Source organism: Chlamydotis macqueenii, chromosome 19 (assembly GCF_036417535.1).
Source record: "Chlamydotis macqueenii isolate bChlMac1 chromosome 19, bChlMac1.mat, whole genome shotgun sequence".
Classification (NCBI taxonomy): Eukaryota; Metazoa; Chordata; class Aves; order Otidiformes; family Otididae; genus Chlamydotis; species Chlamydotis macqueenii.
In genome coordinates, this window is record NC_141574.1 from 1,083,747 (window position 1) to 1,110,984 (window position 27,238).

General features: G+C 40.7%; 1 protein-coding gene and 1 long non-coding RNA gene across 9 annotated transcripts in view; both read right to left on the bottom strand.

Annotated features, from left to right (window-relative positions):
* Positions 1–103: 103 nt before the first annotated feature.
* LOC147598303 (uncharacterized) lies at positions 104–12,953 on the bottom strand. Its single transcript, XR_015260678.1, has 3 exons — positions 12,861–12,953; positions 12,212–12,314; positions 104–2,030 (listed from the first exon to the last, which is right to left on the bottom strand). It is a non-coding gene; the product is annotated as an uncharacterized LOC147598303 (long non-coding RNA).
* A 657-nt stretch (positions 12,954–13,610) lies between these two features.
* Positions 13,611–27,238, bottom strand: part of LYRM9 (LYR motif containing 9) — a 34,301-nt gene continuing 20,673 nt past the window's right edge. For 6 of the 8 annotated variants that reach the window (XM_086763373.1, XM_086763375.1, XM_086763370.1 and 3 more), the window contains 4 exons: positions 22,098–22,268; positions 16,483–16,623; positions 15,720–15,812; positions 13,611–14,665 (listed from right to left, as the gene is read on the bottom strand). In XM_086763373.1, the coding sequence (XP_086619499.1) occupies positions 14,648–14,665; positions 15,720–15,812; positions 16,483–16,608 (237 nt within the window). In that variant the 5' untranslated portion in view covers positions 16,609–16,623; positions 22,098–22,268 and the 3' untranslated portion in view covers positions 13,611–14,647. The remainder of the gene's footprint in view (positions 14,666–15,719; positions 15,813–16,482; positions 16,624–22,097; positions 22,269–27,238) is intronic. The other 2 variants (XR_015260677.1, XM_086763374.1) reach the window with 2 other exon arrangements.

A 27,238-nucleotide genomic window follows, 5' to 3' on the forward strand; every position in this document is an offset into this window, starting at 1 on the left:
GGGCTGCACACATGCTGGGCTGCACGCCCTGTGCTCCTCACATAACTCATTCCGCTTGGCCGATTGAAGATGTCGCTGTCTGGAGCTTTAGGAAAAGCTGGCAAGTGGATAGGGAAAACATACAGAACAGCATTCGTTATCTTTGCTCCTGCAATGCACGCTTGTCACCGCAGAACAGAAAGAAAGGTGACCTTAAGATGACCGTGTGCAAAAAGATTTTTTTTGCTTGAGAAACAACAGTGAACTACAGAATTGCAAAGATGTTCTCATTTAGTACAAGTACAGACTGTGGAAGACACTCCAATTTAAGTAACAGAGCACTGATTGATGTCAGTAGGATTCAGAATTTTTAACCAAGATCAGACAACACAAGAGATTTAAATACTGATTTTCAAAAAACAATCCATACATTTCTGGGCTGAAACAAAGAAGAGAACATTGAAGTATAAAAGTAACTTAAGTTCTGACAGTTAAAACTATTTTAAACAAAAGGGAAGAGAAGATAAAGTTCAGCCTAAGAAATCATGAGGACCATTTTTATATGATATTACTGGATTCTGCATTTCTGTGCTGCTTTTCATCCAAAGATATTAAAATATTACTAAAACATATGCAAAATTTTGATCTCCCAGTGTAGTGCCTAACTACACTGTGAAGGAACATACAGCCAATTGTTGTACTACTTCTCATGGGAATATGCAAGAAATGTCATGAAAACAATGCACTTCGATAGAAATTGCTCCAAAACCTGTGAAGTTGAATACAGACTAATATAGTTCTGGAGGCTGATTTAGCCATTCTCCAAAATCTGTGGGTAGGGCTGTAAGTCTCTTGTCATGGAGGGTGGATCACATTCTTCAGCTTAAGGAGACTTGAAAACTTACCTGCGATTCACACCAAATAAATGTCTGAAGTCAGTCTGGGCAATGATGAGGGCTCTTGATCCAGTGTTCCACCACTGGTTTCTGAAATATTTTTTTTTTTTTTTTGTTTCTTAACTTTTACATATCTTTCTCCTAAATGAGTGATTTCACACGTTTACATTAGACCTCATGGAATTACAAAATACAATCCATGCACTGCATGGAATATAAAGAGAGACTCTTTCTTCAGAGTGCAATGAGCTCTGAACCAGGTTATTATTCAGTTTATTGGGAAGTCCACCAAAATCCCTAGAGGCTGAAGTTTGCACGTAATGCTGAATACTTCTGCCATATTCTGTTTTGGAAGCACATAGGCATAATATTAAAATAATGAAAATCACATTTTTGCTTAATACTAGAACAGACTCAGGATACTTAATACAGACTCAGGATAAATTTAGATGCAAACAGAAGCAACAGTGCTCCATCCCGGATTAAGGAAGTAGGAAGTTAAATCATCAGAAAATTATTAATGATCTTACTTGTTATCAGAAAACATGCTTTGAAGTCTCTCTTTTTTTTCCTTACAGCATAATCTTTTCATTACAATTCCTTGAATTACTGTAAACTCACTGCGAGCAGAGGCAATGACAACATTCACAGTCATTTCTTTTTCTCTTTCCTTTGGGGACTGTGCTGAGGTTTCTACCTCTGGCACTCTGTCCAGCTGGAAAAGCTGTTTTCTCTGCTAAAGCATCACTAGTCCTCCTGCCAGCCTTCCCCACAAATTGTAAAATCTTCCTTGTCCTCCTGTACTGGACCCAGAGACCGTGTTTTTCATTCTTCTCCATTTCTCTCACCCTACTCTTCTCCATGTTTGAGATTAGCAAGGTGAGAGAAATGGCATGTTAATACCGTGTGCCGCTGTGCACATTTTGAAGAGATACTGACCATCATTTCTTTGACTTGGGCCAGCGGAAATTGGTCTTGGGCACAAGTTCACACATTGGTTCAATTTCATTCCCAGAGCAAGTGCTTGGATTCACTGTAGTGCTGCATCTCAGTCCAAAAATTCTGGCTCTGAAGGACATGGACCAATTGTGCTATCCAGAGGAGGATGGATCATCATCCAGTTCTGTACTTCCTCACTGGGGGACAATCATGACGCTGAATTTGAAGGGGGCAAAAGCAGGAGAAAACAAGAGCGTACTCCTAGATAATTTTGTCTTCTGAAAGTGTCCTGCTTCCTTATTTATGCCATTAAACTACATCCTTTCTTTATGAAGCAACTGAGACACTGTCCTTCCATAAAAAGGCTGTGATGTTGGTTGGCTAAGAATGCTAGAATTAATTCACAAGATATTACTAACTTGTTATCAAAACAGAGGGCACCCTCCTGCTGAATTCTTTACAACGTTTGCAGCAGTTGCAACTGCTGGAGCAGGTGGTCTGCTTACATTGAGAAAGAATCATTGGACATCTTGGTCATTTCCTCTAAAAATCTTAAAATGGCTCCACTAAACAGTCCACATCAAATAAAAAAACTACTTCAAACTACCCGACCCACACATTTACCATGTGTGTCTTTCTATCAAGTCATTCTTCTACTCAAATCTCTGGAATCTTTCTCTCCTTAATTGTTTTCTTCTAAACGACCAGCAGGAAACTTTTCTCAAAAACGGCGTAATATTTCTATGTCAATACTGTCCCAGCCAGCTTATCTGTTTGATAAGAAAAAGGATTAAATACATGGGGAGATCAAGAAGGAAACAGTCACTGGAACATTTCCCACATCTAGAAACGCTAAATCTCACTCTGCTGACCACATTATTGATCAGCCTTTTGTATCCACCCTGACTGTGGTTTTGCACTACTGCTAAGCCCACAACAAGCCTTCTCTAAGGAAGCAATATTCTGGAAAAGAGCAGGTCTGGGAACAGACACCTGAGACCAGTTCTGCACAGCCTCACGTTTTAGTAGTTGACAATATATCCTCATAGGCGGCTGTGCGATGCAAAGCACACGGTGTAACCACGCATATTTATGAGTCAACCTGGTTTGACAGACTTATCAGTAGAGTTTTTTAAATTTCTTTTTTTTTGGTGGCAGTCTACCGTGAACTATGATATAACCTCCATATAAAGGCTGGCAGAGAGAGGCATTCATATGCAAGCATCTCAAATATGTTGGTTGTATGACAGGAAAAAAAAAAAAAAAAAAAGAGGAGAAAAAAACCCCCCTATCTGTTCTATGACTTTCTGGAATAGAAGATTCTCTGGGTCCCCCAGAGCTCAGGGCTCTGAGCAACCTGATGCAGTTGGAGATGTCCCTGCTCCTTGCAGGGGGTTGGACTGGATGGGCTTTAACACTCCCTTCCAACCCTAACCATTCTGTGATTCTATGACATACTTATGTGATTCTATGACATACTATGACAGGAGATGGGGGTATTTTATACAGCTTCTAAATTTAAATTTTTCAGTCCAGGTGGAATCTATCCTTTTTTCCTTATTAGAGTTAGTAATGAAGCCTTCCTTCCAGTCCCTCGTAAATAAAATGTGTTCCCTCCCACTACTACCTGCAACAGACGTACACCTCGTTAATGAGTTAATTTCCCCTCACATCAGTCTCTCATCTACTAAATATAGAATCATAGAATGGTTAGGGTTGGAAGGGACCTTCAGGCTTATATAGTACATAAGATCTCTGCTAGAAAGGGAAAATAATTTGCAATCCCTAATGACAAGATTTCCCTGTCCATTTTTGGGGGTTTTTATTGAAACACACAGCACTATGGAAACAATTTCAATAAAACTCATGTGCTTATCTGTATCGCTGACCTGCAAGTCTCTAACTTGTCCTTTATACCAGCCTTTACCTACTCATTGTTTTTTCTGCACACTCAAGCCGCAAACTCTGGTCAACACAGCTTATCCTACACGCTATCACAGTATGCTCAGCTGCTTTCCATTGCTTCCTGGACGGAGACAGGGGTTTTCTCAGGCAATTTTATGGCTCTGCTTTATCTCCATGAGCCTTTTTACTGCTTAAATTGTTTTCAATGACATCTTACAAAGGACCACCCTTAGGCCAGTCTCGCACAACTTTACACACCTGTGAAAATTACATCACATTTTCAAAACTTCCAGCGAGAGTGAAGTTCCCTTCCCTCTGCCAGCGTCAATAAAACCCCAGTGTTAGAGGGGCTGCGGCAACAAGCTTACAGCTCCTTTACTAGCAACTATTTACCTTCCCTTACCAAAAAACACAATTTCCATGGCACATTCTTCAGCATCTTCAGAGCATTTTTAGTCAGTTTTCATTGATTTTGAGCTGCAAATCCAACTAAATACCTACACATTGAAATACAGACAGTTTACCCGGCTAGTCTCTGTTGGATAAACCAGAAAGCAAGCTCCTGCCGATCTGCTGCCAGTTCCAATTCATGCAGTAAGTCTTTGGACTAATTTAGGAAATTTTGTCTCTTAACACAAATCTAAATATAGACTTTAGTCTGAATGTATCTTCTCATTACATCTTCTATTTTTTTTTTTCATTTGTCCAGTGATTACATGAACTGAAGAAACATCCACCCTAAGCTGTCAGTCAGCAGCAGGCAAGCAGCCTTTAATTTCAAACTCCTGTTCAGGCAGCGCTGCTAAAAAGTGATGCTTATTGGTGTCCTTGATGCTTTGTCTCTGTTACATGCAAAAAGCACGTTTTAGAGATACATTCACACATATTCTGACTCATTCTCCATGACTGACTAAAACAACCGTTTCCTCATTTGGAGCTGCCTAGCAAGCAAAACCAACACGTAGGCAAACTTTAGGCAGTTGCTGAGATATGGTACACACTGAATAGTGCTGAGATTTACAGAATATTCCTCAAACTTAACTCCTGTAACTTAAAGAAAGTCAGTAAAGAAACTCCCATAATGTAGAGGATGATAGGAGAATACAGGTTGGAAGGGAGCTCAGCAGTTCATCTAGTCGAACCTCCTGCTCGGAGCAGTCAGCTACAAGGTGAGACCAGGTTGCTCAGGGCTTGACCCAGGCTGGTCTTGAAAACTTCCAAGGAAGGAGACTATACAACATATCTGTGCAACCTACTCTACTGCTAGACAGTCCTCATAGGGAAAAAGTTGCTCTTTACACCCAGTCTGGACTTCTCATTTCAACTTCTGCCCATTGCTTCTCATCTTCCCACCAGGACCACTATGAAGAGGCATGTGCCCCAGCCCTGATCACCTTGGTGGACCTCCACTGAACTCACTCTTCTTGTACTAGAGTCCCAAACTGGACACAATATTCTAGCAACAAAAGATAGAGATAGTTTAATTGCACTCCTTTTCCTAACTCCCTCTCTGTCTATAGGAATGTCAGGCTAGGGACATACTATTCAGCTTGGTTTTCATTTGGCCAGCAACAATACTGCTTATTTACACAACTCTTGCCCACACTGATAGAGAGGACAGCCTTTGAAGCTTCATTTGGAAGGGGGAACATCACCTGGGAGTTTGAAAAGTCACTCATGAAAAATAAAAAATAGGGATGTGCAAGAATGTGTGTTGGTGTATAGTGGGGTCAGATGCCAGAAAGTGATGGATGGCTTTATGAAGTGGGCTAAGTCCTAGCCTTTAATCTTTCATAAGCAGTCCCAGTGCAAACATAAAAGAATTGTTACAGATTAATTAGCAGGTGCTATTGTTATCCATAACAATTTTTGTCTTTATTCCCAATAGGATAAGATGCAAAACAATAACTCCATGCAGTCTAAACACTTCAACCCAACTCCTGCAGTGAGGGAGTACTGGACCACAGCCACCCGAGCAAAGGAGCTGATGTGGACTGTGTACCTCCCTGTTAAATGACAGAAATAGTGAGACTTTTGATCAAAAGCATGTTCTTGCCTCATCTTGTTTTTATAATTATTAGTTTTGGCTTAGTCATCTGAGGTCTGGCAGAAGGGAATGTAGAGGGGAATTTTCTGTGACTTTACAACTCTGTAAGGTAAAAGCAGCTCAGGATAGCTCTGACCAGCACAAGCTGAAAAGCACTATGCTATTTCCTTCTCTATTCTCACGTACCAGCTTCTAAGACTTAATTTCAATCAGAATCCTCCAAAAGAACACGTTGTTCATCTTGCTAGTAGGGCTTTCAGGGGTCAATATTGCATGTATTTCCACCAAATGTCAAAACCCTCATCCAACGTAACAGCTCTGATCCTGACTTCCTGGTTTTTGCTTTTGAAATTCAATTTCTTTTCAACGGAAGAGCAAATCTGTATGTGTGAAAGAGATGACTGGCATCCTGAACTGAATTCCCAGTGATAAGAGATAAATTCTCACAGTTAACCATGTCTTGAGTTGGTAGAATGACCATATCAGGAAAGATGATTTCTCAAGTTCAAAATGATAACTCAGTTTCTGCCCACACAATGTCTGATAGCTCTGGTTAAGGAACTAAAATGATAGCTCGTGCATGCTTTTGTAGGTTTCTGTAATAAATTACTCATCTCAGATCAGTTCCTGCCCAGTTAGATGATCATTTTGCAAAAACCACAGCACCTCATCTCCGATTAATTTGCAGAAGTGAACAGACCACAGAGAATGACTGATCATTTTCATCAGGGAGGTACTCCAGGTCAGCGTTGATACACACAAACGAGCACAGTATGAACTAATGATCAGCCATCCACCAACTAATTTTTTAATGGAATGCAGGTTTTAATATTGATAGAGTTGAAAATGAGAAAAGGGGAATGTAGTTCTTCAGCACAGAAGACAGCAGCATGACTTTTAATGTTTACTTTTCCAAAATTGCATATGAGCATGGGAAGTCAAAGTAATAATTAGTGGTCAAAAACTTCAGAATCTTCCTCTTATTTAACAGTTTTAACTTGGAGTAATGCCTTTGCTTCCAGTCTCCAGCTGACTTGCTGAAGGCCAATACATCCTTAACATCAGCCCCACCTCTTGAACTTAGCTCATCTGGACCACTGCAGAGACTACGTTTTGTAAAACTGAATAAATATAACTGTTTCACTTTTAAATCCAGCAAACATGACTCAGAATGGTACATTTCCCTAAGTATTCAAGGTAGTGAAAAATGGTGCAAGATGGTGAACTGAAGTCTCTCTCTCTGAGTTCAGTGGTTTTGGCTCAGAACTCACGAACAGCATCCTGATAAGCAGTTATCTAGAACGCCCTTGTTCTTACGGAGCAAGACAGAATTTGACAGAGCACAAAGGTAAGATTTAGTTGTCCCAGCTTTTCTTTTAGCAGTCAGTCCCTACGAATTCCAGTGTTATAGAGTGCTATAGAGCAAAGTTACATAATTATGATCTGTCATTTCTTTCAGACACTTATAAAACTGAAAACACTAAATAGCAAATAAAATCCCACATACATACAGTACAACAAAGCCAGCTCATTACAGGTTCAGTACGGCACCCAATCTCCTCCTTTCAGAGCGCCATTGTTAGATGAGTTTGTTTCTGTTCCTCTCAACCAGACATGGATTTTACTTGAGTTACTTTTTATGCTAAGTATCACTCATTGTGTACATTCTTTGTATGATTACAGCAGCTACAAAACCCACACCTTTGCTTATGAATTAACTTTGAGGACAACAAACAAGTTAGAGGGCAGGGATTGGCTCTCCATCTCCTAAGCTTCATAATACACACTGGATGCCTTTTCACTGCATTTAATCAACTGGAAATTACCAGACTTGGTATAGTGTAACTGTGAAATCCTATCAGCTGTATTATGTCAGCTGGGAGCAGAATTTGGAGATCTCTATTTTTAAGCTGTGTTTCTGAAATACATGTAACATGACCATTACCATTTTAGTACCCTCCTAATTCAGAGTCATGCTAGTATGGGAATAACCACCTTACTGCTCCTTGCCACCAGAGTCCCAACCAGTCAGAGGTGCTCTGAGCACTGAAGTCATCAAGCCAAAGGAAGATGGTGAACCCAACACTGGGAGTGGGAGAAAAGGAATATGTGAGAAAGTCAGGTGTGCCAAGAGCTCTCACTGGTTCTTAAAAAACCCCCATATTGAGATCAACTGTAAGTTGTTGTTTACTCTTGTCTTGGCCACGACAAATGGCCAACTGTTAATTGCAGTTACACGTATGCATCACTATGCAGACAGCGAACCAGAAACCCTTCCATGTAGTCATGTAATCCAAACAGACACGGCAGCATACAAAATAGCAGTCCAGAGACGTGGTCTTGTTTTCCTGGGGTTATAGAGCAACACAGTGAAATATGTAAGACTATCACCAAGTATAATTTTTAAGGTCTCTCAGGTTAGCACCTAAAAAGCAATCTGAGAATTACTTTAAAAAATCTTGGCTGTAAAGCTGCAACCTGCTCTGTCAGATACTTCCAGCTAAGAGGGGCCAAACTCTACGGAGCTCTTCGGGGAGAGAAGTCTCCAAGACTCAACAGGTGTCTGCATTCTGTACTGTAAACTGCAGGTAAACACACCATTTTGTGACCTCTACAAAGAGGAGAACACAGAAAATAAAAGAGAAGGTAGCCCTTGCAGTTGCACAATTATGGAAAGCAAAATACTCTATTTTTAGGCATGAAAAATCTGTCCTCAGATTGGTGAGTACCAGGGAGGTGTCTCCAGCAAATACAGCCTTTGCCTGTGTCACTCATCATGATATAATATTTTCCAGACTACTAACTTTTGTTTGACGTTTGTTTTGAAACACAGTTTTTCTTGTTCCTTGTTTCATACCATCTGATACATCTGACTTTGTGGATGAAGTGATTACCAAGAAAATGAAAGCAGGACTGAGAAAATCCCAGATCCTGCGTGATGTTACCTAACACAGAACATGAGTCAACCTAATCAGTTGCGAGAATTTATTGTCAATTCTGTATCTTTTAAAATCCATTCAGTAGAATGGCAGGAAATATTAACCAAAACACCAGCTTTTTAAACTTCTTTCAAGAAGGATACCAAAGACTGAAAACCATAAGCTGTAAGAATAAAGAGACATAAAGTGCACCAGTTTTTAAATAGCTGAAACTGAACCCCAGCAGAACAAAGCACACAGGTAACGAGACAGATCAACGTAATGTTGAGGGGCAGCAGCTGAAAGAATATTTTATATGAGGCAGTGAACCACTCAACATTGTCTCAGAAGTTACCAATTAACAAAAAGATCAAGTTAACCCTTTTCAAAACAGATTAATGCAGAGTATGAAGGCAGACTCTTTTGAGGGAAAAGGTACCCAGGTTGACAGTTACAGAACAGAGAAGTTAACTTCTTCGACCTCTCAGTTTATAGGCAAGGACAACAAACAGCAGTTCCAGAACTGTCCCCTTCATCATCTACCAGCTTCCTTAGGTGTGCAGGGTCACTCCCTTAAGTGTGCAGTCAGGGATTTCTCTGATTAATGATAAACACAAACATCGTTAAGCTCTTAGCTGCAGGTGACAGATGCCAGCATCTACTTCTAAAGTTTTAAGAACTATTTTAAATATCAAACACAATTACGTGGAAAACAAAATATTCTTCAAAGAACGGGGTTTTTTTAAGTTAATGTGTCTGCCCTGATTAATCACAAGCTGAAAGGAGTATGTGATGACTAGTGTATACTTCAGTTAACACTATTTCATAAACCCCAGCTTGACAGAAGTATAAGATAAATTCATCAAATACAAAAGTTGAAAGATGTGCCAGCTGGCTGGTGCTCAAGAAGAAATACAGCACCTCTGAACAGCAGGAGAGACCGCAGCACAGCAACGGCCAGACCAGCAGCGCAGGACAGCGGCAAGCTCAAGCCATGCTTGTGTGGCACTGATTTGCATTGGAATACAGCTCTTCACCGCGGCGAGACACCACTCACCTTTCAAACAAACATATGCTAGTTCGGCTGCCACTGAGGGACACTACGTGCTGCGGCATAAAGCTCTAAAGACTCCTTCTTACAGCTTAAGGTCAGGGACTCCCGGAACGATGAATATTATGATACAAATGTTTAAGATTCCCAGCCACCGTGCTGCCAGGTCGGTTTGCATGTTATCAGAGCTTTATACGAAGGCACAATTTGTAACACCAAGTTAAAAGCTATTCACAAATAAGAAACAGTTCCCCTTAAAAAAGATCACTGAATACTATTTGTTTCTCTCAGAAACAGCATGTATACTTGTTCTTTACAGGATCGCAGTAAAGATCACTTCCTTATGACATCTGAAACCAAACACCACGGAAGAGAGATTTTTGTTTAGCATCAAATTCTATAGCTCACGTGTCTCTAAACAAAAAGCAAAGCCTGTGACATAATGAACCAAGTGAAAAAGAGTTTACAAAGCGCTAAAGAATGATTTAAGTAACATTCAGTTATTGACAAACGGTACTGGCTTGGGATAAAGTATTCTATTTAGTACCCACAGGGCTCAAACGACTAAGTGGCAAGAGAGAATTGAAATCAGTAACACTTCTGACATAAGAATGTGATCAGAAATACAGACATGTCTAACCACGTGAAGTGCAGAACACTGTCCTGTATTTTAGATAAACCACGAATTTACAATGTTTTCCATCCAAAACCTGATATGAACCAAATAAAAAGGAAACATCTTCACTTCACAGGAAGCTTCTACATGAGGCTCCAAAATTGGCAATAACAAAAGTAGACTCTTAACATTTGGCTGTGGGCTTAAAAAGAGCCTGTACACAACGCAAAACACATCACTAGCCCATTGCCATTGTTCCAGCCTTTCTAGACACGTTACTTCCATATTTGTAGTGTACAGATCATTTCCACACAATTTTAGCTTTAGGTTCCCAATGTGTTATATATAGAAAAAAGTACAGCACCAAATGGGGTTCTGTCCTTGGACCGAACTTGAGAAGTCTACAACCTAGAGCTAAAGACTAAGAACTTTTTCACATGTTAGCTAAGGAAAAGGAGATCTAAGTAATTTGTTTCTCCATATTGCAAGAATAAAAAGCATGATCCTATCTATTAAACAGAAGTCTCGGGTCTCAACTGTCTTTTCCTTGTTCTAATGTTTATCTTGCATAACGAGCCTTCTGTGAAACCCTCTCTCTAGCTTAATTGACAGAGTTGTCTGTACACAACCTTTGAACACTTAATTCCACTCAACTCCTCTGATTGTAGAGGAGTACTGAGGAGAACTTGTTGACACAAGGTCTTATAGTAACCAACTGCAAAACTGTTGTTTCCAGAATGTATTTATTACATATGTGTAAACACGATGAAAACCCTCAGACTAACGAAAGGCCAGGCGATACTATTCCACACTGGAAGTGATGCTGGTAACTGAACACTTACTATAGGAGCGCTTATCAGTGGGGCCGACAAAAACTGGGGCTTTGACGTGATGTTCTCGTGGGCCCTTAATGATTCAGTTATTGCATATACCTACCAACAGCCCATTACTTACCAGAACTGGCATGACATACAAGTACAGAAACTGGCTTCCTCATTTCAGTAAAAAGCAACTAAACACTATGAATAGGCCTGTCCCCTTCTACTGACATCACCCTCTGTTGCAACAACAGTTTAATGAGCATTTTGAGGTTTTCCTTTCTTTTAAACTTTGCAATAGTAATTACAGTATACAACACTCCTTTATCCCCTATTACTTAATTTGCACCCAATACCATTTGCAGAGATTCTGGATAACTGAAGATGGAAACACAGATGCACCAGTGTATTTGGTGTTGATACTGTCTTTGCAACTGCCATCAGAGAACCATTGAGGAGACTGTGCAATGAAATGTTCACCTGCGAGCAGCAGGAATCAAGTTATGCCTGTGAGTGTGTAAGTCTTTCCCACTGTGAGCCTTGTTAGAGCCACTGTTGCACTAACACCAAATGAAGACACTGGTGGAGCAGAGAACAGTTCTGAAATCTCAGTAAGGCTGGGTGGCAGAGATTTGCTCCAAGGTGACCATGGATACTAACAAAGAGAACTCAATTTACCGTATAAACTCACAGGTCACACAGGTTAGTGAGTGGTAAATGAGTGCAACTCCAGGATTAAATGACTTCTGAGTAGAAGTATTCTGGGTAACAATTTTGGTTGAGAGTACTGAAGCTCCACCTAAATCCCTTTTTCAGATTTCAGGTTCTTATCTACATCTGCACTAATGTAACATCTTTGGTCTCAAAATTATGTTGCTGATTAACAGAATTTATATAATGTCTTGAAAACCTAAGAGCATGTCTCTTGCCGCAGCAATCACGCTCCCCCTCTGCACCCTACTAAGAACTGCATGCTCTACCAGTTTCCAAAGACTAAAATTCACAGATGCTGGTCCTGTCATATCAGTTACACCTATCATACCTTTGGTCTGATGTTCCCACAGCTCAGCTGATGCCTCAGACATTTGGAGCTGCAGATGTGCCACAGTTGCACCTTCCAGCTCCTCAGTGGCTCCGCTCTTGAACTATCCATAAGTTAAATAACAGGCATATAAGAATGATTTAGACATGCAATTATCCTATTTAGTAATTGAACAAAATATTATCTCTCAATCTCATCTACATACTACATCAAGAAGACAATTAAGTAACGGAGGGTTGTTGAGCACACTACATTTAAAGTTCAGAAAACTAATATGTTTCAACACGCTGTTAATCCTACTGAGTCTTACAGTTTTCAGTATTGCACTGATACAAGGCTCAGTGCATCTCTGTACTACGGATGAAATATATTTAATAGAACTGGAGTACAGCACAGGTCATCTGTTTGCTGTTCTTGATTAAAAGAGGCACATTCAGATATCTTCTGTCAAGCCTACTTGAGCTTTTTTATTACAGTGTTTAGGTTCACACTGGATATTCCTTGTCAACTGCCAAGACTGAGTTTTTCTATGCTCTACTTTCCATCAAATTATTTGGGAGTTTAAACCAGAATGGTTGAACTTTCAATAAAATGTATTTAAGTAGAAAGACAAGTGTTTCTCCTCACATGAGGAAAAATTTACACCTACTTTGTTGAGAAACTCTTCTACCTTCATGCTTTACTATCTGAAATCAAGCAGAAGAATGGCCCCAGCATAACACCTGCGTATCTTACGATGCACCTGTCAAACAGATTTGAGGAAGAGAAGGAAGCGGGATAGAGAGATGAGACGGAAGAGAACTAAAGAACATGTGGAAGAAGAGCAAGAGTCGAGGGTGTGTAAGGTGATGTGAAAGATGTAGGGCTAGAGAGAGAAACAATAGTGGCGATGGCAGAGGAAAGAATAACAGAGAACAGGAATTCTTGAAGAGGAGAGTTTAGAGTTAGTGGATATAAAGGAAGTTTTTTAATGCAATATTTTATGGTATAAACATTCATTTACAGCCCCCATTTCTTTTATAGCATTTGTCAAATTTTTCTCGACTTCTTTGAGCACGGATTTTCCTTTTGTTTCTTTCATAGCTGAATGAAAAACAGAATTTGGAGCCTAAAAGAGATCTGCCCTAGTACTTGAGTTCTATTTTGGCAGGTGAGGAAGCTCAACAATTTTGAAAGAGTAAAAATAAAGCCAACCCTCAAATACTTAGGACTTTGCTCCTCAGCATGCACTGCCACCTGGAGGCACAAAATTCCAAGTACAGCTAAAAGCAAAGGTCATGTTTCCCAAGGAAACTTACCCCTATATTAATTTTAAGATAGCTAGTATTTCCATTGAGTTTTCCCTGATGAAAATCTATTCATGTAGGGAAAAGGTGGTCTTTTTAAAAAGGACACAGACTCCCATTTTTAAAGGGTGTTTATTATATGTCGCAAAAAGTTGTGAAGGCCTTCATATCTGTACAACATTGCACATTTCAGTGATTCTATTCAGTGCACAAAATCCATCTGCATGGTGTCCGTTCTCATGAGGGTTCAGAGATTAGGGTGACAGGCACCTACCTTCAAAATTAAGGGGAGACAACCGTCAGTTCAAGTGCAAACCTACAGAGTAGAGTGAAGATACGCAAGTGGAAAATACTGTGGTTCAGGTTTCAGATGGGCTTAAAGTTTTTGCAGGTGTGTTCCCCACCCAGTAGCCTATGCTTTTGTATTAAAGCATACACGATTAAAACCAGGTCTGTGCTCTGGCTATACCTCTGCCCCGCTCTACGGTCCTGACAGAGAATGATCTGACTACCCTAATTTAGAACATTACAAACACAAATTGTTTTCATGTAGAAAAACCCTGCTGCCACACAACCTACGCAACAAGCGTATCAAACACTGCTATGCTATGGTGGATCTAGACCTAACAGGATAATCTAGTCCACAGTCAAGGAAAACAGGAATTTGCTCTGATCTTCAATGAGCATTTCTCAGGTTTGTGGGCTCCCAGTACAGACCTTTATGCTCAGATACCAGTTAAGTTCTTTCAGATGAGATGCTGTAATTCATCAGATATGAATGGCAGACAGGGCACTATTTATTATTTGTTAATTACTTGTACTCCATTACATTTTTATTCTCAGTAAGTTTTTCTGAGAAGCTCTCTGCGTTACTCAAATCTTAGACAAGCCTGGGCTTCAAGCTAAAGTTTGTCATTATAAAAGCTAATACTTTGAACCTAGATTGTACTTTTTAATCTACAGACTCTAATAGCTTCAGAAATATTAATTTAGCTTCATTACATACCAATGAGATAGTAACTATTGTATTGGTGTTAGGTAAGAGAAAACTCCAGACAACAGCTATAATGTAGTACTGGGCATGACTGCAAGCGCTGTAAGGATGTTTACCAATGATGTTCTTGTCTTCAGCATTCCCCTTCTTCCCCTTCTACGTCTGTTTTTTATACTAAAAATAAAAAAACCAAAAACAATTATTTGTGGGAAAGAGCACACAAAGTTCATACTGACAAGGATTTACAACCCTCTTCATGATCTACATAAAATTATCTCAGTTTCCTTTAAGTTAGATTGACACTTGATAGACTTTTCCTCTACAGAATAAAATAATTCTTCTGCGCAGGCACTGAATCCAGCCCTCCCCTCACCCAGTTCAATTACCAGTTTTCCAATGAAGCAGACTACAACCTCCGTAGCAGAATCAGAACGATGCTTTTCATAATTGTGGGGAAAATAAAATCAGATTCAGGCACAGACAGTTATTTACCAGGCTGTAACTGCTAGGATTTGGCTACTGCTATAATTTTATAATCTGTGACTAATCTGTGCTTGCTCCTGTAACAATTCGCATTTGGATTTCATTGGCTGGTAGAGAGAAGGACTTAACAGTCATTTAGTAAATTAAATCAGAGATATTTAGAGCAAGCTGAACTTTTGACTTGTTTCTTTAGAGTCTGAGAAATCCATGTCAACTATCAGGCTCCCCAAGCAGATTTAAATCCAAGGAAGTCCAGGTGACTCTCACCTGTCCAATGGTAAACAACCTTCATTCTTTTCTTTAAGAAACCAGGTTGAGTGGTATCTTTCAGTGCCGTGATAGGATAGAGGCATATCTGCTGGGTGATAACTATGGCACAAGTAAACCAGTTACCACAATTTTGCCACTGTGTTGTCTAACCCTGATCTGTGCAGTTTTTTCCTCTCTTTAACAGAGTTCTACTAGCCATCACTGCTGAAATTTCATATAATTCTTCATGAAAACAAAGACTTAAACAGAGACTAACTTAAAGCATTGTTGATTCTAAAAAATACACTTAAGTTTACATGGACAAAGAAGAGTTTTTCAACAAGAACTATTACAATCATAAATCCCTAGAGGCTAGGTACTTCCTCTCACTCAGACACTTCAGTGTCCAGGACAACGGAACAGCTTACTGTTCCTAACTTGCTTTCCCGATGTTTTCTTCTTTGATCTGAACTGAGAGACAATCCGATGCACTTACTTTATTCATGACCCAGTCAGCATCTTCAATGGCTCTCTTAATGATCTGCTGGATTCGCTCAGGATTGTCTTCATCTGCATGAACTTTGAAACTCTGCAACATTCAATCCAATGCAACAATTGTCAAAATAAGGATCCCTTCTAAACCCTGAAGTATTTGATGCAAACCAACTGTTGATCTGAAAAGGTAAACGTTGCAGCACCTGACTGTGCTATTTTTGTAACAAGTCTTGTCAAATGTAGTTTCATACTAAGTGTTTTACTCCTTTCATGCATCATCAGCCAGAACCACCAGAGAACTTAAATTCAGGACAACAACTGAAATTGTCTGTGTTAAAACTAGAAAGACAACCGTATGATCAAAGGCATGAAATTACTTCCACATGAACAATTAGATGAGATTTGGGGGTCAGGGGGTTGGGGGCAGGATATATATATATATTAAAAAATGACTGACAAGGAACTGGAAAGTCACCAGAGAAGATGTGTTTAGGTGAGTAAGGAATGATTGTTCACTCTTGACTAACACAAGAACTAGAGATGAAAGCCACGGAAAATAGAAAGTTTCAGATTCAAAGCAAACTAAAATGCTTCTTCACACACTCCCAGTATAAGCCTTCAAATCCACCAACATTTTAAGCTCGCAGAAGAATAACTAAGTGCCAGGAGTTACAAAAAGTTGGGCCAAACTGTAGGAGAAAAACAAAACCCAGAAAACCCCACAGCCCTGAATTCTGCTAACAGAAAAGAATTCTGTTTCTCACCTGCCTGACCGCATGTCTGTAATGCTGCCGAATACTCCCCTCGGGAAGTTGCTTGCAGCAGCGAAGCAGGTAACGATAGAGCTGCAGAGAGTTCTGAACTAACTCAGCATTTGGTAGTGGGGCCATGATCAAGCTTCTCAGCTGTTCAAAATAAAACACACAAATCAAAATATCTGATGAATTTTATTAAAAACAGAAATAAAAGTGTAAACTAATTTCACATCAACGAAAGCAGGGTGAGCAAATTAAGGTCTAGCAGCATAATTTGAAGAAACTTTAGAAGAAAACACAATATGAAATTAATCTGAATGTGTTTAGTTTATGGGGGTTAGTTGCCATTGATCAAGGCATTAGCATACAGAAGTGCGCAGTTCATGTAAGGAGATCACTTGATGATGGTAATATTAAGGTACATTGCAATTTTTTCTTCTTGTTTAAAAAAAAGACTCACGATGTAAGCTTCTACCAGTGTACACAGCAGTATCGCAGCCACGATTCTTAGAGTCATTCAAGCTTCCAGAGCTTTCCTGGCAACCGTAAGAGCCCATCCACATGGAGACACTGTGGAATGAGGACACTCACAACTGCTACAGGTGGTGCTGGAATTTAACACATTTCTTTGTATTGCCATTCTCTCAGGAGTACCTTGTGAACTGGGCTATGACTATCAGGCTTTAACTTGAAGTAACATGTATAAATACAGTAGAAGATGGGCAAAAATATTGACAGGTCTGAAATTTTCCTTTTTTTGGTAACAGCAACAGGGAAAGAACAAATATAACAAGTTCCCCCCCCCAGAACGACACTTACGCATTGTAATAGTAAGTCCATCGGAGCTATACAAAGTGCTAATCAAACTCTGTAAATGACTTGTGGTCTGACAGATGGTTACCATCTGCACAGAACTAAATTAGCATTTGGAAAACAGCATTTTTACACCATTACTCTTAAGAATAAAGATAATAAATAACTGAACAAAGAAGTAAGTGTATGGCATTATTTTAGCACCCATTATGATACTTACTCATCATTTTGATATTTTTTCCTTTTTCTTAAGTAATTTAAGTCCTCCAGCCAAATTTATTTCAGAATAGAACACCACAGCTATTGCTTATCTGGGCTGTACGTTCTCGCAGCCTAGCTCTTCTTGCAGTGGGGAAAATCTCCTCCCCATGTACCCTTTGGGATACGTACTGTTGTAATTGGTATTTTCAGTAAACAAAATTCCATCTCAGTGTATAACTAAGTAGATGTAAATTAGAATACCTCTATATTCTAGCCACAAAAAGTATGATTCTGCTCCTGAAGAAATTCCAGAACAAAAATGCCGAACGTGCCTTATTCTTGAGGGATGGGACTCTACAATACTGCTTTACTCGTGGCACAAAAGCACTTACGTCATAGGCGAGCACCTTACAGTTTTGGGGTTTTCTGTTCATTACTGAAAGACTGGGTGAAATCTATGCTACATTGATTTCTTGACTCTAACTATCTTTTGTCAAAAATAACATCTTGTAAAACGAGAGGGAGCTGTTCCTGCGGTAGAGCTTCTGGCCTGCAGGAAACGTGTGAGAAGGCCTGGCAATATCAGCATTGCTGTCTGTACGGGAATTGCGCCACATGCCTCAGCCAAGGGCTGAGGCTCTGCCCTGGTAGGTCCGACACACACACACACACCTCACGAAGAAGTCTCTGCCACAAGGAACCTGCAAGGCGGACTAATGGCAAGTCACGAGATGAGCAGAAGGCAGATGAGACAAGCAGGTGGGATGGGAACGGGGAGGAGGTGACAGTAACACAAGCCTGTTTTTGTGCAGACTAATAGAGCAGACAATACAGCTCAGCACCCGCTCGGCTGGTACCCACAGGCAAGTTTTGTAACACCAGTTTTTAAGGGCCTGCAGAAACACAGTGAGTCATAGCTGATGGGTGTTATGGAAGCCCCCAGGAACAGCTCTGATGGCACTTCAGAAAAAGCTTTTCTAGCCTCCAAGGGAAAGGGATGAGTGCCTTAAGGAAGTCCTTCACAGGGACACCGTCTCATGAGCTGATGATGGAAATTATGAAAACCAATTCTAAGACATACAACAGGCTTCACAGGCATAAAACTTTGAAGAACATATGTCAGGATCCTTTCCCTGCTTATTTATACTGACGTCTTCCCTTACATCTGAAACGGGTTCTGTGTGCCTCACCTGTGACTTTACTCAAAACCACTTCAACACTTTTAACAAGCAAAGCTCTTTCCACAAAGTTTTAGAGTATATAGATTTACAACAGACCAAACCAAACCAAACACTGATCACAGTGACTAACTCCCGAGTGACAAATACCCATAAAAGTGACAAAAACCCCCACTGGACATTCATTACCAATATGCCACTTATTTTTAATTGCAATGAGCTGAAGGATTGTGTATGGTGCTGCTTACCCCCAATAACCAACCAAAAAAAAAAAAAAGGATTGGATGCCAAGTTCCATAAACACCACTATAACGGCTCTAACGACTTTCCATTGGAGCCAGCCAACTCAGCTGGTCACCTACCTGCATAAGATTTAGCTTGGTCACTTCCTTAATTAATCACAGGCTAATGACGACCTATTCAGGGGATCTTGGAAAGAAAAGTAGACAACAGCTATTCCCAAGATGGATAAATGGGTGATCCCGATGTCAAATGTGGTAACTGGAAATCCTGTTGTTGTGTATTGTGCTGGTAGTGCCCCACTCAGTGCAAGAAGGGCTACAACCCATCACAGAAAGACAAAAGGTGGATCAAATTTAACATCTGAGATACAACTTCGATTTGGTTGTTATTACTAAAGCCTGGAATAAAGATTTTAGGGACTGAATGGTAGAACATTAGTCAGGAAAGATTCCATGGACAAAATGCAAAGCGGCATTTCTGATTTTTAGTTCCAGGTAACTCAGAAGTAGATGATGTTGACTGGAGTACATTTTCAAACACCCCCTTCTCTCAACATAGTTGAGTGCAATATCATGACATCTTGTGGGCAAGAAAATCTTAATTAGTTGGCTCCTGGATTCTGTCATCAACTTTACTCTCTGCCAGTTATCTACTGCTCCCACAACTGACAGGCCATAATGACGGTAAACCTGCTCTGGCCTCTGACAGGTCACTGAGGTGCCAGCAAAGATCGTGCACCCCTGAAGAGTCCCAGCTTCCTCCAACATCTAAAACTGGCCAGTGGCTTTCCGCACTTTGAGCTTCAAGGGGTGCGCCTGCTTTTGAACACCCCGTATGTTCTACCAGTGAAGTAGGAGAGATGAGGCAAGACTGCACAATGATCCCTCCTGAGAATTCTTCACAGCCAAAATAAGGTTTCCGTTAGCTTTACTGAACAATTAGAAAGCCACTCTTCCATCATGAGGGCAATAAGTTGTCTCTATACTGCTGCTGCCACCTTTTCACACTGCTTGTTTTATTCCAGTTCTGTTTTTTTCATATTTGTTTAATAAAAGCCCTTTGGCCTCACATACTACAGGATTGCATACTGTCCAAATAAGACATATGTAGGGCAGAAAGCTGTTACAGAAATTCAGCAGTATAGACCAAGAGCTGACTTTTCAAATAATAAAAGTGTGCTTCAGAGAGGCTCTTGGCTTTGTTCTGGCATTCTGGACAATAGGTTTTATCATCCAGTACAGAGATCTAGCATACGTAGCTGGATTCAAGTTGATCTGAACATAAATTTAACTTCACACACAGGTTTTTGGGCTAGCTCCTTAGCTAGTAAGAAGTGGTGTATTTCCACTGACCCTAAGAACCTGACCCTGTATTTCACATATCCCCTCTAAATACAGTGAAGCATCCCAATTCAATAGAGATCCCAAAATACACTTTGGGACCAGAGCCAATTTGTTGAGTTGTTTCTAGGCTTTGATGTGTAAAATCATCACATGTCATTGTGCTCTAATTAAACTTAAGTTGTCTAATAGATTTCCTGTCGCAAAAGCAAAGATCCCTCATGTGTCGGGAATGTACAGGACAGCATGCTTCAGCACAACAGAACGAGAGCAAGAAACCAGAGTCACATAAACATGGAAGGATTAAACTGCTCAATGGAATTGGAAATGTTGTTTCACTAAGGTAATTAGGACTTTTCCACTGCAGTAATTTTTCATAGGACAATGATGAGCTATTGAATTGAAGTCGTGTGACAAACTAATAGATTTGAAGATTGAAGTTTTCACCAGGTCTAGGTATCAAACATACACTGTACAAGGCTCCTATACAGAAAGAAAAATAAATAAATCCCGAGTTCTTACATAGATTCATAGCTGCAAGAATACTACAAGCTTTGTGATATGGGTAAGCCTCACAGGGAAGTTTGTCACCAACGATCTGTATTTTTCTGAACACGTAACTTCAGTGTTTGCAATACCATTTCCAGTGAAAACTTCACTGGAGATCTACCATAGCACATGGAAAGCTTGATGGCTACTCTGGTAAAATAGCTGTTTAATGAGAAATATCTTATGAACTGACCCACCACTAAGTTCTAAGTTACTGGGGCACGGTATAAGCAAGACTTAGCAGTGAACAGATCCTGAGAACAGGTGAGGCTGAACTCTGCACCTGCACACATCATGACACTGGAGTTCGCACAGTTACTACTGAAAGTTTGCCCCTTACTTTGCACAAAAAGGACAATGAAGCACAGTAAGAATCTGCACTATTGCCTTTTGTTCTATGTTCTATGACCCCTTGAATCCCACAAATGTTACCATTTTTATCTGCCAAGAAAAAACCCTTGACCTCACCAAATCTGGCTATAATCCTGACGAATAACGTAAATCTCTTTCTGATAACTTAAATATCATGCAGCACACAACAAACAAACTATCTAAACCAAGAACTGTTGAGTCAGAAATAAAATAATCCACTAATTGTGCTTTTCTGGAACGGATGACTGTATAATGTCTAATCAGAAGGCTGAAATCACATTTGCATTTAGAAAAAGCCCTGGTTAAAAAGAGACGATTATAAAAGGAGACACTGAGACTATTGTGGCATTTCTGTGCATTGCGTAATCATTTACATTCCTGATAATTACATTCAGATAGTGAAGCAAAGGCTGACCAAAGCCAATTAATCTTGCACTCTGCAGTAGCAAGCTTGTCAATCGGCCAGCGTACAGCTGAACCCAGGACGATACTTATGCCACTCCTCTCAGATGTTTGGGTTTTTTTTGACCGTGCTATTGTGACTGTTTTTCGAGCAATTCCCTATGGTTCAACAGTTAGAATCTCAGTCCCTCCAGACTAGTTAAACAGCCACCAAAGCTGGGCTTCAGAGACTGGAAGTGTTAATGAAAGGTCTGCAAGAGTCACCTGAGCGGCGGCTGTTCACAGGTTGGCTCCCCCTTCCCCCTCCAATACAGAGGCCAAAGATGTGTTTTCTTATTATTTCAAGGTATTACATCCCTAGAAGTCTAACTCAGGAATTTCTGATTCCCTATCCTAGTCAAATCTCAGGATCTTTAATGTTTTGATTTTACAGTATCCTATAAGTAGCGCAGTAGCATTATGTCCATTTTTAACAAGAAGGAACTGAGACAGGTCTGGATTCCACTCCCTTACTTGGCCCACTTACCTGATGAGATCAAGCTAGCCTCGCCAGCCTGAACACCGCCTCGCCGGCTCACCTCCACAGGGCACGAAGATCCCACGGTGCTGAACGCCAGCTACTAAACAGCACTCGGCAGAACGGCGCTGGCGAGAAGTACAGAGTGAATTTTGCAAATCAGGATTAAGCAAACAAAACCTGTAAAAAAATTAATAGAAGAAAAACAAATGTAAAGTATCTATTGAGTAGTATTAGTTCAGTTTTAATTAGAAAGACACTTCAGAGTATTCCCAGTAGTATAAGTACTCAAACTAGCAGAGAAATGGGCTGGTTTTTTTAAACGTATGTGTGATTTTAGCTGTCTTCAGAATGTGGTGTTGAATTTGGAACATCTTATACAGTAATCTTATGTAAGGTGCCAAAACTATTTGTCCTCCTTGAAAATGTAAATCTAAAGGTCCAATAACAGACTCTGCAAGAAAAAAAGAAATCTCTGGTGAAATTACTATTAAAAATTCATAGCCAAGTTCTGTAACCTGACTCACCATGCCTTCCCTGGACCTGCTTTTATTGGTATGAACACATTCCAAAAGTGGTATTTGTGCAAAATGAGATGGTAAAGTGTTCCACACAGGAAAGTAATAATCAAGCTGCCAAAATAAGAATGAAATTGGAAGCCTCTTGAAACCTCTTTAACCACAAAACATCTTGGTTTGTGTTTTGACACCAGTCCAGGAAAACACCCAAGTGGATTGCTGCTACTCAGAAGGATTCTCTCTCTTTTGTCTTACTATTCAGCTCCATCAGCCATCCCTTCCAGGCTTCACAGGCTCCCAGCCAGTACATACAGGAAAGGCTACGACTCCGGGGTCTAACTTCTTAAACACATAACTCTCACTGCAGCAGAGTGGCAGACCTTACTGGTTCCAGTGAACTAACTGCCTTCTCCAGTTACTACACTGTAATGGATTTTCTTTATTCCCCAGTAGGTCACAGGAGAGGGACCGGTGCGCTGTGTTCAAGGCCAACAATACGGGCTCTCCTGCCCCAGGCAAACCAGCAAACATCCAGCCCCACCAAACCACACTCACTCGCAGAGCTACTGAGTATGTGGCAGCCCTGGGCAATGGCCTGCCCCGCAGACCCACCCCTCCTCGGTACAGCTGAGCACGCACAATGCTGAAGTCACTGTGAGAAAGCGACTCTCTCCGGCATGCTGGGCTTTTATTAAGATCTGCTGGTTTGATGTGATCACTTCTGACGAGCCGCGGCCTGTCATTGTTGTGGATTTTATCCTAAGTATGATCTGTAAAGCCCTGTTCCATGAATGACGATAGCCAGTCCTGTTCTGCTCACTTCCATTTCTGTTCATCTCTGCTTTACGCTTTGCTTGATGCAGGAGGCAGAGCAGCAGCGTCAGGTGACAGCAGCACATTTTGGGGGCACAGCCCTGCGTGTACACTTAGCTTTACACAATACTAGTGGGGCACGCAGGAGACAGATCTGTCCTTCAGCCAGTTCTTAGAGACCCGTTTGTTGCCAAGGAATCCCCATCGGCCAGGCACCCCTCATGCAGTTCCACAGCAACAGCATCAGGCCCAAGGCCATTCAACGCTACCAGCGGTTGCCTCCCAACAAATGGAAAATTATCATTGGCAAAACCTGAGCACGACAGAGACTGCTAGAGCTGTACATGATGACAACAGGGCAAATCAGAGATAATGAGGTAAGTTTCTGGATAAGCTGTGTCCAAAGTTGTGCTTTAATACCCCTGAACATTATACAAACAACTCTGAGAGCAGGTCAGACGTACGCAATGGGGAACCATACCCTAGAAGGAATGGTTCTGAAAAACAGAACTAGACAGTCACACTGAATTTGCAACTGAACAGCTCCCACTGAGCTGCTGTGGAAAAACTTGAGAGAGTGATCTCTAGACGTGTAAACAAGGAAAATACGAATAAAAGGAAAAAAGTAACTTTACCTCTGGAACTGGAATAGAGCTCCGTCTTATTTTGTACATCCACATTTAAAAAAAAAAATATGAGCTGCCACTATCACAGTGATTAATCCAGCCCTCACCCTGCTACTGAAAGTCCACTGTAAAGGACAAAAAGGAGAGCTTCACACAGCTGAACGGTCCCAGCAACCGGCCACAGCCCAGGATCCATACAGGCCAGATGTGCTACTCCAACGCAAGCTGTGGGAGTTAATGCAGAGCTTCCCGGGTCGAGTTTTAGTGGCACATAAGACAGAGTGAGGCTGTACGATCTAGTTGTCCTCCTGGTCTCAAATCCTGAAAATATAGCAAGGTGCTGAACAAAGCGCTGAGCGCACCTGGTAGCCTAGCATGCTCAGTGCATGAGATCCATATTTTCAGGCTCTGAGAAGCACAGTTTTCTTACAGATCAAATTTAGATTATATTTTGTGTTTGCACTCGTTTTATGAAACCTTTACTGCTGATACAGTGTAAAGCAACTAAGGCAACTGGAAATCAGGCCTATACTGTGTTTTTGTTAGGGTCTGAATAAAAATGTAAAAGATACTGTAAAGGAAAACTGAATATAGATGTAATCAACAGAATTCTGAAAAGGCACAAAAACTCCAGGGTTTTGCCTTCAGACGACATCAAATTCTTGACGTGGAGACCACTGATATAAATTAACGAAAGCCATAGGGCAAATGTTTTTGCTTTGTGATATCAAGAGTGTAAGCTGAGACATGCAATACATCAAACATAACAAAATAAAACAGAGACTTTTGCAATCTAACACCAGCGAGGAAACGTGCTGCCCACACTGAGGCCAGATTATCCTGTTCTGGATAATTAATAAGCATGCTTAGACTAATTAGAGCAATATTCTTTAGAGCATGGTCACTAAACATCAAGCTCAGGCAGCAATAGGGGGATAGGAATTTCCCTGGTTTAGGTGCAGTTCAAAATTCTCTACTTATTTTCTCCTTACAACGATTTCTCAGCTTAAAGAAAATTCTGAAAGGCACGGTCTCAGAAGAACTCCATCTTCCCAGCTGTGAACTGCTCAGTTCAACTGCTGTTAACATTAATTTTGTTCTCAGTGGCCAAATCTGTAAGTATTTACCTTTGAGATCATGCCCAAATGAGTTGAGTTGTATCTTGGTGCCATCAGCTTTAAGACAAAACTGTCTGTTCACTCCTTCCTTATAAATATTGTATTTTGAAATGTTCCAGTGCTTATGTCCAGTTTAGCGATCACGATTCTCCCTGTCATACTGTCATAAAGTGCTACCTTACGACAGTTCTGGCTGGGCTTATATCGCCTTCTACGCTTTTTGAATCTTCAAATTTTAGAAAAAAACCTTCCAATTGGGCACAATACAGTCTACCTCAAATTCTGTTAAAGGATGGACACACAGTTAGCAGGATAAGGTATGAAAGTTCCATTGAAGGGCACAAAGATGCTGGTTTTGGTTGATGAAATTATTAATTCTATGAACGATGTGTCACATAAGCACAGGAAGAAGTACCTTACAGCAGGCCCTGAAGGACCAGGAAGTTTTATGTAAGGTTTTGTCACAGCTCCTAACTTGATTGAGGAAGGACTGAAACTGGTTAAAGTTTATTTTACCTTTATGCTTTAAGGTAGGTTCATTTTGCCCATGCAATCCAACTTGATTTTTTTTTTTATAAAAAAGATAAGAGGGTAAAAGCATATAATTCAAACAAGCAGCTACCACTGCAGAAAGGGCCCTACTTAGGAGAGTAAAAGTATAGATGTTCAATAGAAGGACAAAGCCGTGGGAAGGTAAAGAGTCAGAATTTAAAAAAAAAAGCAAAAGAAGTCACTGCAACCCATGCTATTGACTAAAGATTAATTAAAACCCTCTTTTTTTTAAACCAAGAATGCCTAACATATACCTCTTAACATTTCTTTAGTGCAAACATCGCATCCAACCTACAAGGGCATAAACCCTGCGGTGTAACAGGGCTTTCCAGTACGACCTCTCATTTCACTGCTCTGCCACAGCACATCATCTCCAGTCCTCACGACAGACAATCCCCGGCCTGACGACGGCGTACTGGTACAGCGCCCTGGTATCCATTTACATTAGCGCGCCCTTCCCCATTTACATTATCCTTCACAGCACCATCCAGAACAACTTGCTGTCTCATTATTTCAAACCCACACCTACTGAAATCTAGCATCTTCCAATCCTCTGCCCTCGATCCAAGTAATAATCTGAGCCAAACGCTGCCCTGGCACAAAACCTGTCTGTGGTGGAATTATACCGTGGACGAATTTGGCCCACCAGGTCTTGAGCAAAATACATGCCTGCTCCTGGGAGAAACGTTCATAAGCAGCAGTATTACAGAACATTTAAGTCTAGGAGCCTTTAGCCTCTTAAGGAGGATTTTAACTTGTACAGTTCACTAATCAGGGATTGTTACCATACCAACAGCTAATCATGTGGGCAGATGCCCGCCATATCCCAAGAACACTTCTGAGGCCTTAAAGCCATATCTTGGGTTTTCTTAAAAACTCTGCTGCCACTCTCCAAGGCCTAGCCTAGCTCAAAGAGAATCTGTTTCATAAGAAAAACAAAGGAAAAGTCTGGCTAGCAACAAGCTTATTGGAGAGAAAAAAAAAGTGTTCCTAGTCCAGCAACTGTTTTCTGAGAAAGAACCCTTACCTCTGAAAATCTCTGCTGGCAGCAGTGGAATGCCACAAGAGAGAGCTCCTCACAAAGCCAGCTGCAGTACAAGGCTTCCACATTCTCCACGCTCTGGAGGGCAAGAGAGCTGTACGCCTCCCCGTTCCTTCGGGGACCATTCTCTCCTACATACTATAAGATACTGTTACTTCTGAAACTTATAAGAAATTCTTTTGAGATTAAGAGAAACGTGTTGAAGGAACTCCATCATCTAGGAAATTGGCACCCGGCTCCAGAAAGGATTGCTTTACAACTGATTCCAGAGCTTCAGGATTTGTCTCAATTAAAAGAGGGAAGCAATTAAAACTACAGCTGACACAGTGACGGCAGATGTTAGCTAGTGTAACATTTAAATCGCAGGCCTGCACATTGCCTGAGCGCAGGACTACGTGTGTTGTTGCCTGCATTAGCTCAGCCCTTGTTGTTTCTCTCCTATTCTGGCTGAATACAGGCTTCCAAAGGAAAACAGAAGCGG